The sequence below is a fragment of the Ochlerotatus camptorhynchus genome, unplaced genomic scaffold, assembly GCF_037179485.1.
Source record: "Ochlerotatus camptorhynchus isolate MF236.1 unplaced genomic scaffold, CSIRO-AGI_Acam_v1.1 ptg000330l, whole genome shotgun sequence".
NCBI lineage: Eukaryota > Metazoa > Arthropoda > Insecta > Diptera > Culicidae > Ochlerotatus > Ochlerotatus camptorhynchus.
Genome location: NW_027040818.1, coordinates 12,658,869 through 12,672,571, shown reverse-complemented (window position 1 = coordinate 12,672,571; position 13,703 = coordinate 12,658,869). Strand labels below are relative to the sequence as shown.

The 13,703-nt window shown below is 39.3% G+C and overlaps 1 protein-coding gene across 6 annotated transcripts in view; it reads left to right on the top strand.

The window, feature by feature from the left end:
• Obsc (Obscurin) overlaps positions 1-13,703 on the top strand; it is a 222,500-nt gene that overhangs the window by 132,594 nt on the left and 76,203 nt on the right. For all 6 annotated transcript variants that reach the window (XM_065230324.1, XM_065230322.1, XM_065230325.1 and 3 more), the window contains exons 3-4: positions 1,387-1,523; positions 1,608-1,775. In XM_065230324.1, the coding sequence (XP_065086396.1) occupies positions 1,387-1,523; positions 1,608-1,775 (305 nt within the window). The remainder of the gene's footprint in view (positions 1-1,386; positions 1,524-1,607; positions 1,776-13,703) is intronic.

Sequence of the window (13,703 nt, the reverse complement as noted above, 5' to 3'; positions counted from 1 at the left end):
ATGTTGCCCACACACTAACCCTGCCTGCTGAAAGACGAAAACTGTCAAAATCGATTAAAATCGACTTATGACTAATGGCCACCTCTCTCGTTGCGCAACATGCGGATGGCAAGGCACTTTCCCGACGGACGCAATGGAAAACAAACACCCAGTGCGATTGACCTTTGGCGAGGACTGCTGCTCTTACGGCGTCGTAAAATTACCACCCTCGGTCGATGGTAAACAAAGCCGGAATAGAGCGCGGTTGCATTAAATGGTTATTACTCGAATGTTACAACCCGGGTTAAAGTACGATCGAAGCGGGGTGTTCCAAATGAGAAATGGTTTCATTTCTCCATATTTTGTGGGTAAGCAAGCAACGCATTTAAAATGAAGTGCTGCTTGGCTTAAAATAGAAACGGGTTCTCACCTTTTACGGGGCGGGACGGTGCAACCACAGACAATCGGATGTGACTGTGGGTTCATTTACCAGGGACCAAATTCGAGAAGCAGCGTACATTCGTTTGTCTGGGACCATGTCTTCTACCGTGCCACTAAATAATCCACAACTGAAGTTAATTTTCGAACGATATGCTCTATTTCACTCAGCGCCTTTTCGACGTGCTCGTAAGAATGGCGAATCGATGATGAGCGTTACCAAACAGCAGGCAACTAGGGAGGACGGGAGACGGCCGGGTGAGATACGATCTTACATTGTTTACGGAGACTAAATGGATTGTCTAGACACGCTTTTCGGATTTAGGATTTTCCGAGCTCGATTTTTTCTGAAATGCATCCCGGTGCAGCCGATCACCGAATGTGCTAAATGCGCCAACATTCCACCATTCAAATTGACGATTAACGACTTCCCCAGGGCCAGGGGTGGGAAATTCTAGCCGGGGTTGACTTTAAAACATCTCTTCTCAATTCCGGGAAGATTGATTCCGGTCGTTAAGGTCGGATTTACGATCACTTTTCCTCCTTCTATTTTTCTAAACTAAAGCAGTGCAATTCGGACCAGTGGAAAAGTCAGTGGCACTTGGGAAATGGGGTGGGAGGAAAACTAAATGAATATTTAATTGTCGCGATATAAATTACTGGCCCGGATAAATTTATTACTCAATTAGAGGTTTGAAGAAAAAAAAAAACACATGAATGCATTTTGGCTAATGCTACGACGAATTGCAAACCTGCATCGATGTTTCGTAATCGGTCCGAAAATAGATCAACTGTGTACTTAAAAATTAATTAATGCACATCATTAGTAAACCATTTTGCTTCTGAAATAAGCCGACATCCGAAACTTGTTGTACGTCGTCGACCCCTCCCCTCTGCATTGCAACCCTCACTCGCCGAAAACTAATTACCTATCTCTCTCTCTCTCTCTCTGTTTTGACTGCTGTCCAGATGTATGATATTTTGGTGGTAAACAAAACCTACGATGCCGAAGGTCCGGACTCCATCTCGGTCCGGGTGGGAGACCTCGTCGAGGTTCTGGACATGGGCGAATCCGCCGCCGCCGTCGCCGCTGCAGCCACAGCAAAGTGAGTATCCGCAAATCCTCGAACATTCGCTCATTGATGAGAAAATCTTCCCCCTTTTCCTGAATCGTACGATCGTCGCACCAGGAGGCCCAAGCTGGATCCGCAGCTGAATGTTGGCAAAACCGAAAGCCTGCTGGACAGTTCCATTTCCAAGCACAAGCTGTCCATCAAACCGAAGAAGAACCACCACAGTTCGCTCCGGAGGAGCGTCAGTCCACAGCCGCCACAGTATCAACCGAAGCCAAATGAAAAGTGAGTACATGTCAAATATGAAATTTTGTTAAGTTGCTGTTTGAAAGCAGAGATTGACCACTGCCCTCGGGGCTTCCGGAAGCTGTACCGTGGCCCATCGTGTGTCCATTGACACTCTCGTCAGTTGGTTTGGTCGTTAATGAATTGTCCATAACATTTTGAAATTTTGAAACGTTGCTCGACTAATTTCCGTTGAAGGCAGAGATTGACCACTTCCCCACGGCCGTACGGAACCTGTTTCGGGCCATCAAATGGCCGTTGTCATTCTGGCTAGTTTTGATATGCCACACGACTAGTTTCTGCTTAGTTGACCATTATTACTCTGGTCAATTGGCATCCCTAATAAAAATTGTATGGTTAATTTGCTTAACGACGTGTTCTGGGTATCATCCAAACAATTTGTGGAATAGTTCAATGATTTGGGTTATCGTTCGTTTATGGTTATTTTTTATTAGGGATGGTCTTTAATGAATTTCTCATACAATTCTGAAATGTATGGGATGTTACACGATTCGTGTCGGGGTTCCCAGAATCTGTTCAGGTTCCATTGATACTCTGGTCGGTTGGCATAGTCTTTAATTAATGGACAATAGAATTCTAAAAAAAACCAATACGTCGCTATCAGAGATTGGTCACTTCCGAAACTTGTTCCGTAACCATTGGATGACCATTGCTACATTGGTAAATAGCAAAAAAAAAATTTATATTAATTATCCATTAAAATCTGAAGGCCACTTCCCTTGAGGCTTTTGGAACTTGTTTCGGGGTCACTTGATCAGTTGGCATTCTGGTTAGTTGGAATGGTCTTTAATGAATTGCTTATACAATTCTGAAAATATTGTTACACGGCTGGTTTATATTGTTATAATAGATTGACCACTTCCATTGCGACTTCCGGAGCCTGTTCCGGGGCTATTAGAATACCATTGTTAATCTGGTCAATTGGCTTAATCAATAACGAATTGTCCGAACGATTATGAAAATGTTGGTTTCTGTTGATACATGAGATTGGCCGATTCCCTCGAGAATTTTGAAACCTGTTCTGGGGTCATTAGGCGATCATTGTCACTCTGGTTAGTTGAACCTCTCGCTCTATGAGAACGACGGTAATCGCAAGTCAGTCCCATCTGCATTTTTATCAATTTTGAGTTAGCATCATTATTCAGTTTATCTCTCTGTGTTTTTTGAGATGTGCTATTGAAAAAAGGTGGTTTGTTCAAGAAAAATGAAAAACAATACCAAGTCAAATTGTCTAACAGCGAAAAGTAACCGGAAGTCAGTCCCATTAGAAAAACGTGTGTAGAAATGTTAGACAACACATCGCATTATGAGATTTGTCTTAAGACAGATTTTGTCCACTTCCCTTAGGGTATCTGGAACATATCCAGATGTGGTCAATATAGTTCATACGATACTCAGTCTGACCGCCAATGGATATGGCTTTGAATTCTCATGTAATTTGATGTATCGTTTGATGGATTTTGATCTAAAAACGATTTACCACTTCCCCTGGGATACCCGGAACGTTTCCGGGTGTGGCCAATATGGTGCTGGTCACTCATCATGACTCTTATTGATCTTATCTTTGAATTGTCGTATGAATTGATTTATCGCGTGGTGGGTTTGGCACGTCTGATGAAAACCCATACTCACCGGAATATGTTCCGGCCATTGCTCTGGAACCAGCGGAACAAATCCAGAAACATTCAATAACGTTCTATGGGACCATGATATCTTTCAACTATTCAAAGTTGTGCTAAACTAATGCAGCATCGTCATGGAATTGTGACTGACTTGCGGTTATTTTTCTCATTGACGTTAAATGTAATCGCAAGTCAGTCCCACTCAGATTTTGGCCATGCAATAAAAATTTCATGATATTTCCCAATATTTTTTGGTAAACATAGATGCATTTTATCGCATTGTACGTTTTTTTTTAATTTATCCCTCCAAAATAAGTGTCAAATCAGAAAACTTGTAAAATCTTTGAACACCTCTCATATCCAGTTTTTTACAGATGGGACTGACTTACGATTATGGGCAGTAAAGCTTTCGGAACCTGTTACTCGGCCATTCTGTGACCATTATTGCCCTGGTTAGTTGATTCTGAAAAATGAGATACATCACACGGCTGGTTTATGCTATTCGCAGATAGTGGCCACTTCTCTTGGGACTCCCAGAACCCATCGGCTGACCATTATTACACTGGCTTAATTTCAAATTAGTTGTCCATCAAATTCTCAAAATTCTGAATTCTGAAACACAACAGGTTTTTCTTGTTTATCCTAAATTGACCACTTCCATCAAGGTTTTTGGAACTCCGGGGCCATTAGGTGGCCATTATTATTCTAGTCAGCTGGCATAGACTTCAATAAATTGCCGCTATATTTTCAGTTTTCTATTGTACGATTGGTCACTTTCCTTAGGGCATCCGGAACCTGTTCTGGTGTAATCGAGTGAACATTTTCTCTCTAGTCAGTTGACATGGTCTCTAATGAATTTGCCGGTTCCGGCTAGCAATAGAAACTTCCCAAATTATTTTAATTGAAAGATGCACATTCATGAATTGACAGTACTCTGATAAGATATGTGGGTAGAGAAGTTGACCTGCAACTCGTCACAGTTGAAACTCCTGATATTTTCACGAATATAAGAATTTCAAGTGCTCAACCAACTTCCTGAACAAATTTCAATGCCACAAACTTTAGAAACACCCGCAATCAACCAGAACGCTTGAAATTTCCAGAAACTTTCGAGACTCCCTCACGAGCTATTACAAATTCTGTAATTTCGAGAACTCTTTATAAGTCGGCAACTAACCCCTCCAGGAACATCCAATACTCCCGGTACTTCTAGAAAGATAAGACTCCACGAGTTCTAAAAGTTTTGAATAGTGTCTGTTTTTATAATTTACCATCACACGCAACGAGTAGCGCTTCAACCCAGTGTAGATGAATTGCGTTCGTTTTGAATATCTTCGCTGCAAAGTACGAGCGAAACGAACAATTGAGTTCATTATTGATCAACGAATACGCATTTGTTGATATAGCATAGCATAGCATAGCATAGCATAGCATAGCATAGCATAGCATATGCGATTGTACAAATCGTGGGTGGCTATATAATGGTCAACTAATACGTTTTGCAGAAAATATCGAGTGTTGACGCATAAAATATCACTTGGGATTAGTGATTTTCCCCACACGAAAATAAAATCTACAATACAAGCATCGCATTATACACCTGGCCACATCCTTACAATCGCAGGGGAAGGGAGGGAAATTTAATCCAACATCTACTTAAGAAGGTGCAGGGAACCCATACTACCTTCATAGGTGTCACAGGAAGGAAAGAGTTGTGTTAGTGGGAGGGTGAATGATTTGGCAACTCTATTCGTCAATATAGAGCATTTGATAAATCAGTGACAAAAAATAAAATATAAATAGATAAAATGGAAAGATCTCACCCGATTGGCCTAGAGACTTTGCAGCGTCATGTTTTCAGAAATGCTTTATTTAATTTTCCTTGAACCACCGCAATCACTGATAACGCTCTTCTAGCTCGTACGTACAAAAGCTCATCGCCCATTTTGGGCCTATCGAGCAGAAAACTTCAAATAAATCCATGATTTTAGAGTTAACAAGTCAATTGTGCGTTTGGTACGATACTTTAGTTAATAAGCTACCGAACGAAGTGAGAACGCGTGATATGAAGGTTTGTACCCATTATTCTCAAAAACAAAAGAAGCGCTCCGACCGAATCCTGTTTTATCTTCATCCGATAGGCCGTTTCAATGGTGTTTCAATGCGTTAGGCCGAGTTTAGAATCCGTAGGCCGAGTTTGGCGTCAAGAAGCAGTGTTAGACTTTTGACAATATCTCAACGATTGGTTTCTCTGTATCAAATCGTACGGTACGTACGGAAAGGTAAATAAATTTGGAAGCCATCAGTAATAATAACATTCTGTTTGATGCTCAACTGCGCTAGATTAAGAAAAACTAAGTGCGGGTTGTTCTTAATAGACCGGAAATGGGGTAGTTAACCCTATTTAGCTAAGTTGATTACAAAATACCAACGAAGTTCTATTAATAAAAAACTACAAAGTACAGCCCTATGGGGTTGTACGCAATTGTGACGTAGGTCTATGTGGGCTTATATAATCAATCTTATTTGTTAACTGCAGCAGGAGCTTGTGTTTTGTGTAGGAATAGGAATTTGAGCGGGGTTCTCTCTGTTTATACTCTTTAGTATGACGCACTTGACATACTAGTAGATGGCACACAATGAATCACGAAGAGCTACTGATTCCGATCAATAGCGGTGCGGTTTCTTCCTCCTTCTATGGATGCTCATGTCGGCTGCAGCTTGCTGCCTGCAGGCAGCCTTTAATTGTGTACTGGAGAGCACCACCACTCACTACGCGGTGATTGAATAAACACCGTTTGGTGAGACCGGAAGGAATTCAACTTTGAAATCTGTGTTAGGGAAATCGCTTTTTCGCAGGCAATCGGGGATAATTTTAATTATCATAGCAACAGTTGCACATTCGTGCAATTTTCAACAGTGACATTTTAAAAAATATTACTATTGACTTGAATTTAACAGATGCGTCGAAATATTTCTGATCGGTTGGTAATAAAAATTATTGAAATTGGTCCAGGGGCAGCTAAGTTATTAACGTTCAAAATCTTTCATAATTTTGTTACATGTTCCGTTTTCGGTTTTCACAAAGTGTACCCTCATATAAAAATCACAGACGTAGTCCTACGTCAAAAAGGTGAGAACTTTTAGCAAGTACCGATATTTTAAAAAAAATTCAGGGAACTTCTAAGAAATTTATATATATTTTTTATTGTTTCATTATATTCAGTGAAGTTCCGAGTACTTCGAGGACGATCAGATAACATCAGAAATATCTCATTAACTTGAGGAAATTCGCAGCGACTTACAAGAAGTTCTTTATTTATTTTTTTTTTCTTTATTATAGAGATTTTTAAAGAAAAAAAAAAAAAAAAAAAAAAAAAAAAAAAAAAAAAAAAGTTCTTTAGAATTATGGGATATTCCGAGAATTCTATGATTGATTCGAAAACTTTAGAAGCTTCAGGGAATTATAAATAAACATTTTATCAATTTAGATAGTAGAAAAACTTCTGGGATATCCAGGCTTTCCAGGGATAATAAGTGATTTAAGGCAAAGTTCCGTGAGCGTTTATAAACTTTATAAAACTTAAGGAAAATTGTAGAACTTAAAGGCAATTAAATCAATTCCAGTAAAATTGTGAGTTCTTTAAAAAAAATGCTAAAATATTCAGAGCAGTATGGAGAATTTTATGAAAATTGAGAAATATTTTGGGCAGTTTTAAAAACATCAGGAAACTCTAGATAATTGAAGAAGTTAAGAATTAGTTTCGATAATTTGAATATCAGACAAACCTTGAGAACTTCAATGAAAATCATAAAACCATATTAATTATTTCGCTGCGGAAGCTCAAAGAAGTTCCTGAAATTTCAGAATAACTTCAAAAACTTCACAGAAGTACAGAGATCTTCAGAAACATTTCGAGAACTTCATATAAGTCAATGGAACCTAAGGGAACTTCAGGAACGAATACGCATTTGTTGATATTCACCCAAAAATGTCAAAATCAGAAGCGACCCGCAAAAGCAATTCAAATTCATTTTGGGAAAAATGATTATTTTGAATATTGTCGACTCCCGCGCCTAAAACCTCGATATTATCATCAATTCAGCACGAGACAATAATTTTCCATCAATCCATGTATAAAAACCAACACAACACGTTCTACAGCACTATATTGGTGTAATAGAAAAATAATCATTTTGCATTTGATCCTCAAAATCATCCCCACCAAGATGAAGATGATTATTGATATTGACAACAACACAGGCGATAGTAAACATCCAGCCTCGAATGAACAAAAACAAATGATGACTTCGATACTCAGAGGTTGCCTTGATCAAGAGAATGTGTTTATGTCAAAATTCAAATTCATGCAGGTAGTTGGTCTATCTGTAAGGGTTGTCTTCACTCCCAGAAATTGCTTTATTTTAGCTTCTATTGTTCTTTCAGACTTCTCCCAGAAGTGTCCGGCAGCTTTGTCCGGAATTTTCATCCGACATCCTTTTCTTTCAGCTTACAACAGATGTTTCTTCCAACTTTTCCAGGAAGCTTTTACCGACTTCTCCGGAGGCTTCTGATAGTTTTCTCCCGAAGTTTCTTCCGACTTCCCCCGGAAATTTGTCCCACTTCTTTATTTATTTATTTTGTCAAACAAATGGGGTTTTATTAAGATTACATACACATACATATACAATATATACATATATCTCCTGAAAGTTTCTTCTGACATTACCCGGAAGATTCTTCCGGCTTCTCCCAAAAATTATCTTGACATCCCCCTTATATTTTACGATTTCGAGCAAAAATTTCTTTTGAATTCCACGGAAAGTATTTTCCGTCTTTCCTGAATGTTACTTTTGACTTCCACAGGAAATTTTAACAAACTTCACTCAATAATGCCCCGAGAAGCACACTTGTGAGACCAAAAGTTGCATCAACTTATTTATCACTGAAATAAATCACATAGAAATAACCACAACCGATGTGCAACAAGCGTGCTACTAGCTTTCCAACTTCACGAAGTGTCGTGTCATGGTAAATTTTGAACTGGTTCCGATCAACACAGTATTATAAATTACCCTTTGCGCCCTTTTGGTAAATAAAGAAAAATAATGATTATTTTCAATAACTGCTTACCCAGGAGGATAACCAGTTCTAATCACCATGACAACACTAGTCTTACTTCTCCCGGAAATTTCAACCGATTTCTCCCAAAAGTTTCGTATGGCTTTTGCTGGAAGTTTCTCCAGACTTCCGCTGGTAATTTTCTTGAACTTCGCAAGTGTTATCCGACTTTCCCCGATATTCCAGCTTATACAGGAATTTTCTTCCTGTTCCCCCTGGATTTTCTTTAAGAATTTCCAGGACATTTCTTCCGACTTCCCTTTGGCACCAATCACTCCGACTTAACTCAGAATCCGAAAGGTTATGCCTACTTTCCTTAAAAAAAATCCAATTCCATCCAGCTTCTTCAAGAAGTACATATCCTCATATCCCCAGGAAGTTTTTCTTGCCTCCTTCCGGAAGCATCCTTCAACTTATGTCTTAGCTTTCGAAACATGTTCATTTGGTATTCGTTGAAATTCAACAACTTTGAGAATTCCTAGAACTCTCACCGGGGATTTTAGAACTTCTGCTTGGAGTTTCAGAATTTCGCAGAGCTTTCGTAATTCCATGCAGCTTCCCGAACTACCACAGCTACTAGATACTAGAAGCTGTCTAAGCATTTGCAATTATAAGAAAACTCCTGATTTTTTTTTTTAATTCTAACAATTTAACAATGTTGGTACTCTCAACATCAAGTACAAACAAATTCTCGGAAAAAAATCCAAGATTCACTTTTGGAAGTGCACAGAACAGCCTAACCATTCGGAGCTGCTGAACCTTCAGGAATTTCTGGAAATTCGAAACATAATAAATATCCATACTCCCAACAATCAGCACAAAATCATTTTCCCGGAATCCATGTCCCCTTAAGCTTTAGGAAGTACTTTAATACTTCAGAGACATGAGATAACGAATCCCCATCCCCAAGCTCCTCCGCTGATCCTATCCTTCCACAATGTACCCCTCCAACCTCGGGTAAGTCGCGTGAATTTTGTTACAGATAATTATCGGCTCCGTAAAGCTAGCGGAATTGAGCCTTCCGAATAAACGAGCCAGATAAATAAAAAACTCCGGGAACTGCTAAACCATTCTAGACTCTGACTCCAGGAATGCAATTAACTCTCCTATTCCTCCTATTATTATTGCCCCGTAACGTGGGTAGATCACCTTTTCGTGGTACGTTACGGGATGTAAGATCTACCACCGATTCCTAGTCTTGACTACTTCAAACTAGGGGAACAGGATTTTTCAGTAATCAAAGGAACACATCTTAGTCCTTGTTACTTTTTATGCCTTGTTGATAGTGATAAGTCCTCGGGTTGACTGGACCGAGGATGATCTTGAAACAAGGAAAAATTAGTTAGTTAGTCTTTATCTATGTGATTCCTAATCTTCTATTCGTTGTTCCCTAGTTTGAAGTGGTTAAGACTAGGGTTCTGATGCATGGTCACTATCGGTGTCATTCCTTAATTTTGTTGCTAAGGAATCCAATTTTGACTGACAAAGGGGCGCGCCTTTGGAGGGTGTTCCAACACTCCGAAGGGTATAAATAGCGGAACCTTTCAATTAAAATCGATTCCTTGCGATGAAGGCAAGAATGACAACTGTATCAAAACCGAATACTTCATCATTTTTTAATAGTGATGAAGTAATACAACATGCACTAAACTAAGGACACGGGAACGGGATATACTACAATAGATCAAATTACTGGTCGCAGTAGTTTTATGTCCCGAACAGAGGAAAAAAATTCCTCCTATTTCTTCTTCTTAACTGGTTCCATGAAACTGCAGGAATTGCAGAAATGTCCGGTTCACCCAGAACAACTCACAGAACTCTCCAAGAACTTTCCGAAATTGAAACTTTGCAGAACTTGAAAATTTTCTGGAACTCGTTTCTCTCATAACATAATGCTTTGTACATTACGACGCATCGCGTAATTTCCGAACTCCTGGAAAACCCAGAAACTCCTGCAGCTGCCAATAACACCATGTACCGTCAACTTAGAGGTTTTGGGTGTTCCAAGAGTTCGCATCAGTTCATCTAGATTCGAAGGTTTTCAGAAGCCTTTGAAAAGAATCTGGATTAAACCAAATTCCTGGAGCACCGGAGTTTTCGAGAAATTCCTGTTTCCGGAGCAATGAGAGTGCTCGGAGTGTCGGGAATTCCAAGAGCTATGAGTGTGGAGTGATGTTTTGAACTTTCTGGAGTTTCAAGAGTTTTGGAAGTTTTCGGAAATTCATACATTTTGGGAGAACTTCAATCATGGAATTCTGGCAGCATCGAGGTTTTTCCGTGGTTCTGGGTGTGAATTGTCATTCAAAAAATCCCAAAACTAGTGAGGTGAAAGTTTAGAGTGGTTTCGGAGAACCAGATTTCCAGGAAACTCTTATGGTTGCTGTCGTTCCAGACACTCTTTGAATTCTGAGAGTTCTCGCGTAATATTTTAAAAGCGCCTATCAGCGACTCAAATTGAAGAACTCTCGCGACATTAGCAGCTGAAAGAACTCTCGCCTAACACTTGAAGATGGCCTATCAGCTTTTTTAAACAAAACTTGTATTGGTCCTTTCGCGCGAACCAAAGCTCGCCTTCGTCCTTTTCAAATGTTAAACGATACTTCTTTCAGCTTCTAATATTGCGAGGGTTTATAGTCGAGTGTGAGAATTTTAGAGATTTCCTAAAGCTGTTTGAAAGTTCACGAAGTTCCGAAATAGTTAAAAAGCTGACTAAATCAATCTTGAACTTTTGGTGGTTGATGCAGTTACTAATGTTTCGGGAGTTCTACAGCTATTGTAGATGTGGAAGTTTTTAAATTCTCAGAATATCAGAATTAAGTTTTGTTTCTCAAGAGTTCCAAGAATTCAAGAGAGTTGTTGGGGGAGTTCCCGAAGTGACTGGATTTTTGAAAGCTGCTGAACTGTCTGGAAGCTTTTTTGTCCTTATTAGATAACCTTTCAGTCATAGACTGGGTTATCTCTTAGGTTTGTAAGTATTACGGAATTACAAGAAATTCTTAGTGGTGGTAAAGTTCCCAAAGACATTAGAGTAAGTTTTCATAGTACTTGGTTTCCCAGAAATTCTTGGGATTGCTGAACACCCACAAGCTCTTGGAGTCCTAAGAGTTGTTTCACTTCTTAATGGAAGGGGTGTTCTAAAATTATTTTAGTCCTATATAGACTGTTCCAGAAAGTATAAGCACACTTTCAAAATAACAAAACTCCGGACAGTTCGGCGGATTCATGTCTTTCGGCACGAAACATACATTTTGACTTTTGTACCATTCTAAAGTGTCCTTTGCGTAATGACATGACGCCAAATCAGGCCAAAATACTACTTGACCTTCGTGCTGCCTGATCATCGGCAACAATCGCTTCTGGAGACATTCCTTAACGTATTTCTGAGTGTTCATCATCTCCGTTGTGATGTACGGACTAGATGTTTTACCACACTCGCATATTGCTTGCCAAACCATAACCTTCTTACCGAGTTTTTCGGTAAAAATTGCCTTCTCCGTTTCGGGGATGTCCTTGCCTTCGCTTACAGTATAGAATTGTGGTCCGGGAAGCGTTTTGTAATCTAGTTTCACGTACGTTTCGTCGTCCATTATTATACACCCAGAATTTCGACACAATAACGAATAGTAGAGTTGGCGGGCCCGTGGTTTCACGGACGCGGCCTGTTTTGGGTTCCTTTTGGGTTTTTTCTGCTTCCGGTATGTTTTTAGCCCAAGTCTTTCTTTGGCACGCATGACGTTACTCGACGAGGTCCCTAGTTTTTTCGCAACATCCCGAACGGAAGTCGCTGGTTTTCGTTTGTAGGCATCCCTGATCTTTTTATCGATATCCGGACTTATAGGACTGGATTTCCGGCCACTCTTCGGCGCATATTCAAACGTACACTGTTCTCTATATTTTTTAATCGCAGTTCGTACCGCACCCGAGGCTTACACCCTCTTCCTTGGCCAATTTTCTCAAGGAGAGTCCGCTCACAGTGCACCATTTGTGCACGATACTTTTTCGTTGTTCCGGAGTAAGACCACGCATTTTGACAGGAAACACAAAACTGAGCACTTTTTTGATGCTATGTCATTCAGAAATGAGCAAACAAAAGGACACAGCCAAAACATGTTGAAATATTTTATTATATTCAAAGTGACCGTTAAAATAAGGTGTGCTTATACTTTCTGGAACAGTCTATAGCATTTTTTTCAATTCCGAGGGTCCTAATGGTTGTTGGAGTTTTGAGAATTCTTGCAGTTCTTAATGTATTGAGAGATACACAGTTCTTGAAGTCAAAACTTCTTGAAATCTCCAGCAGTTTCGACAGATCCTACAGTTCTTAATCATTCAGGAGCTCTCCAGTTCTTTTTGATGCGCATGTTTTGAATTTCATTCAATCAAAGTGTGTTGTTACTTCGTACGTGAAGTTTACGATTTTTAAAGTTGGGAGGAAATGGTATACTAATATCAACATGAAGCTTTAGTGCAATAATTTATTAGTTAGAGAAAGTTCTGAATAGGTCTGATTGATAGTTCCACTAGAGTACGGCAGTGTGAAAATTGAACAGAGGTTGAAATTGAGCGAAGGGCCATTAATGCGACAGTACTGCAAATGCACACTCCTTTACTTAGATCATACATTGATGGATGAGGGGATTGTTTGAAATCTAGATCTGGCCAGAAGTTTCAGCAGTATCTGCAGTTGTGAAAGATATCACAGTGAACAGTTCCACGCCAACTGACGAGTAGATTTTATGTGTTCCTCTCCGAATTCCATGAAACTTTGCATAATTGTTCACTAAGGGCAATGAACCAAGTTCGTGCTGGAATTTGGCCATTTTGAATCACAACTAATTTTCAAAATGACGTATTCGATATTTTTCAATAAATCATAGCACGAAAATGGCTCATCTAATTAAAATTACGTCTGAGACAAAATAGTAGGAAACTGGATTGCCTTTAAGAAATAAAAAAGTACACACTGAAAAATACCACAAATTTCCGTCAAAAATGAAAAAAAAATCAGCTAAAATGTTTAATAACAAAAAAGCACATTTTTATTTTTAAACTTATCTAAAATGGTAACTTATCTAAAATGGACACAATTACACTTCAAAATTGATCATAGAGCATCATCTATTAGTACAAATTTTGAACATTTCTTCCACACATAATGTAATT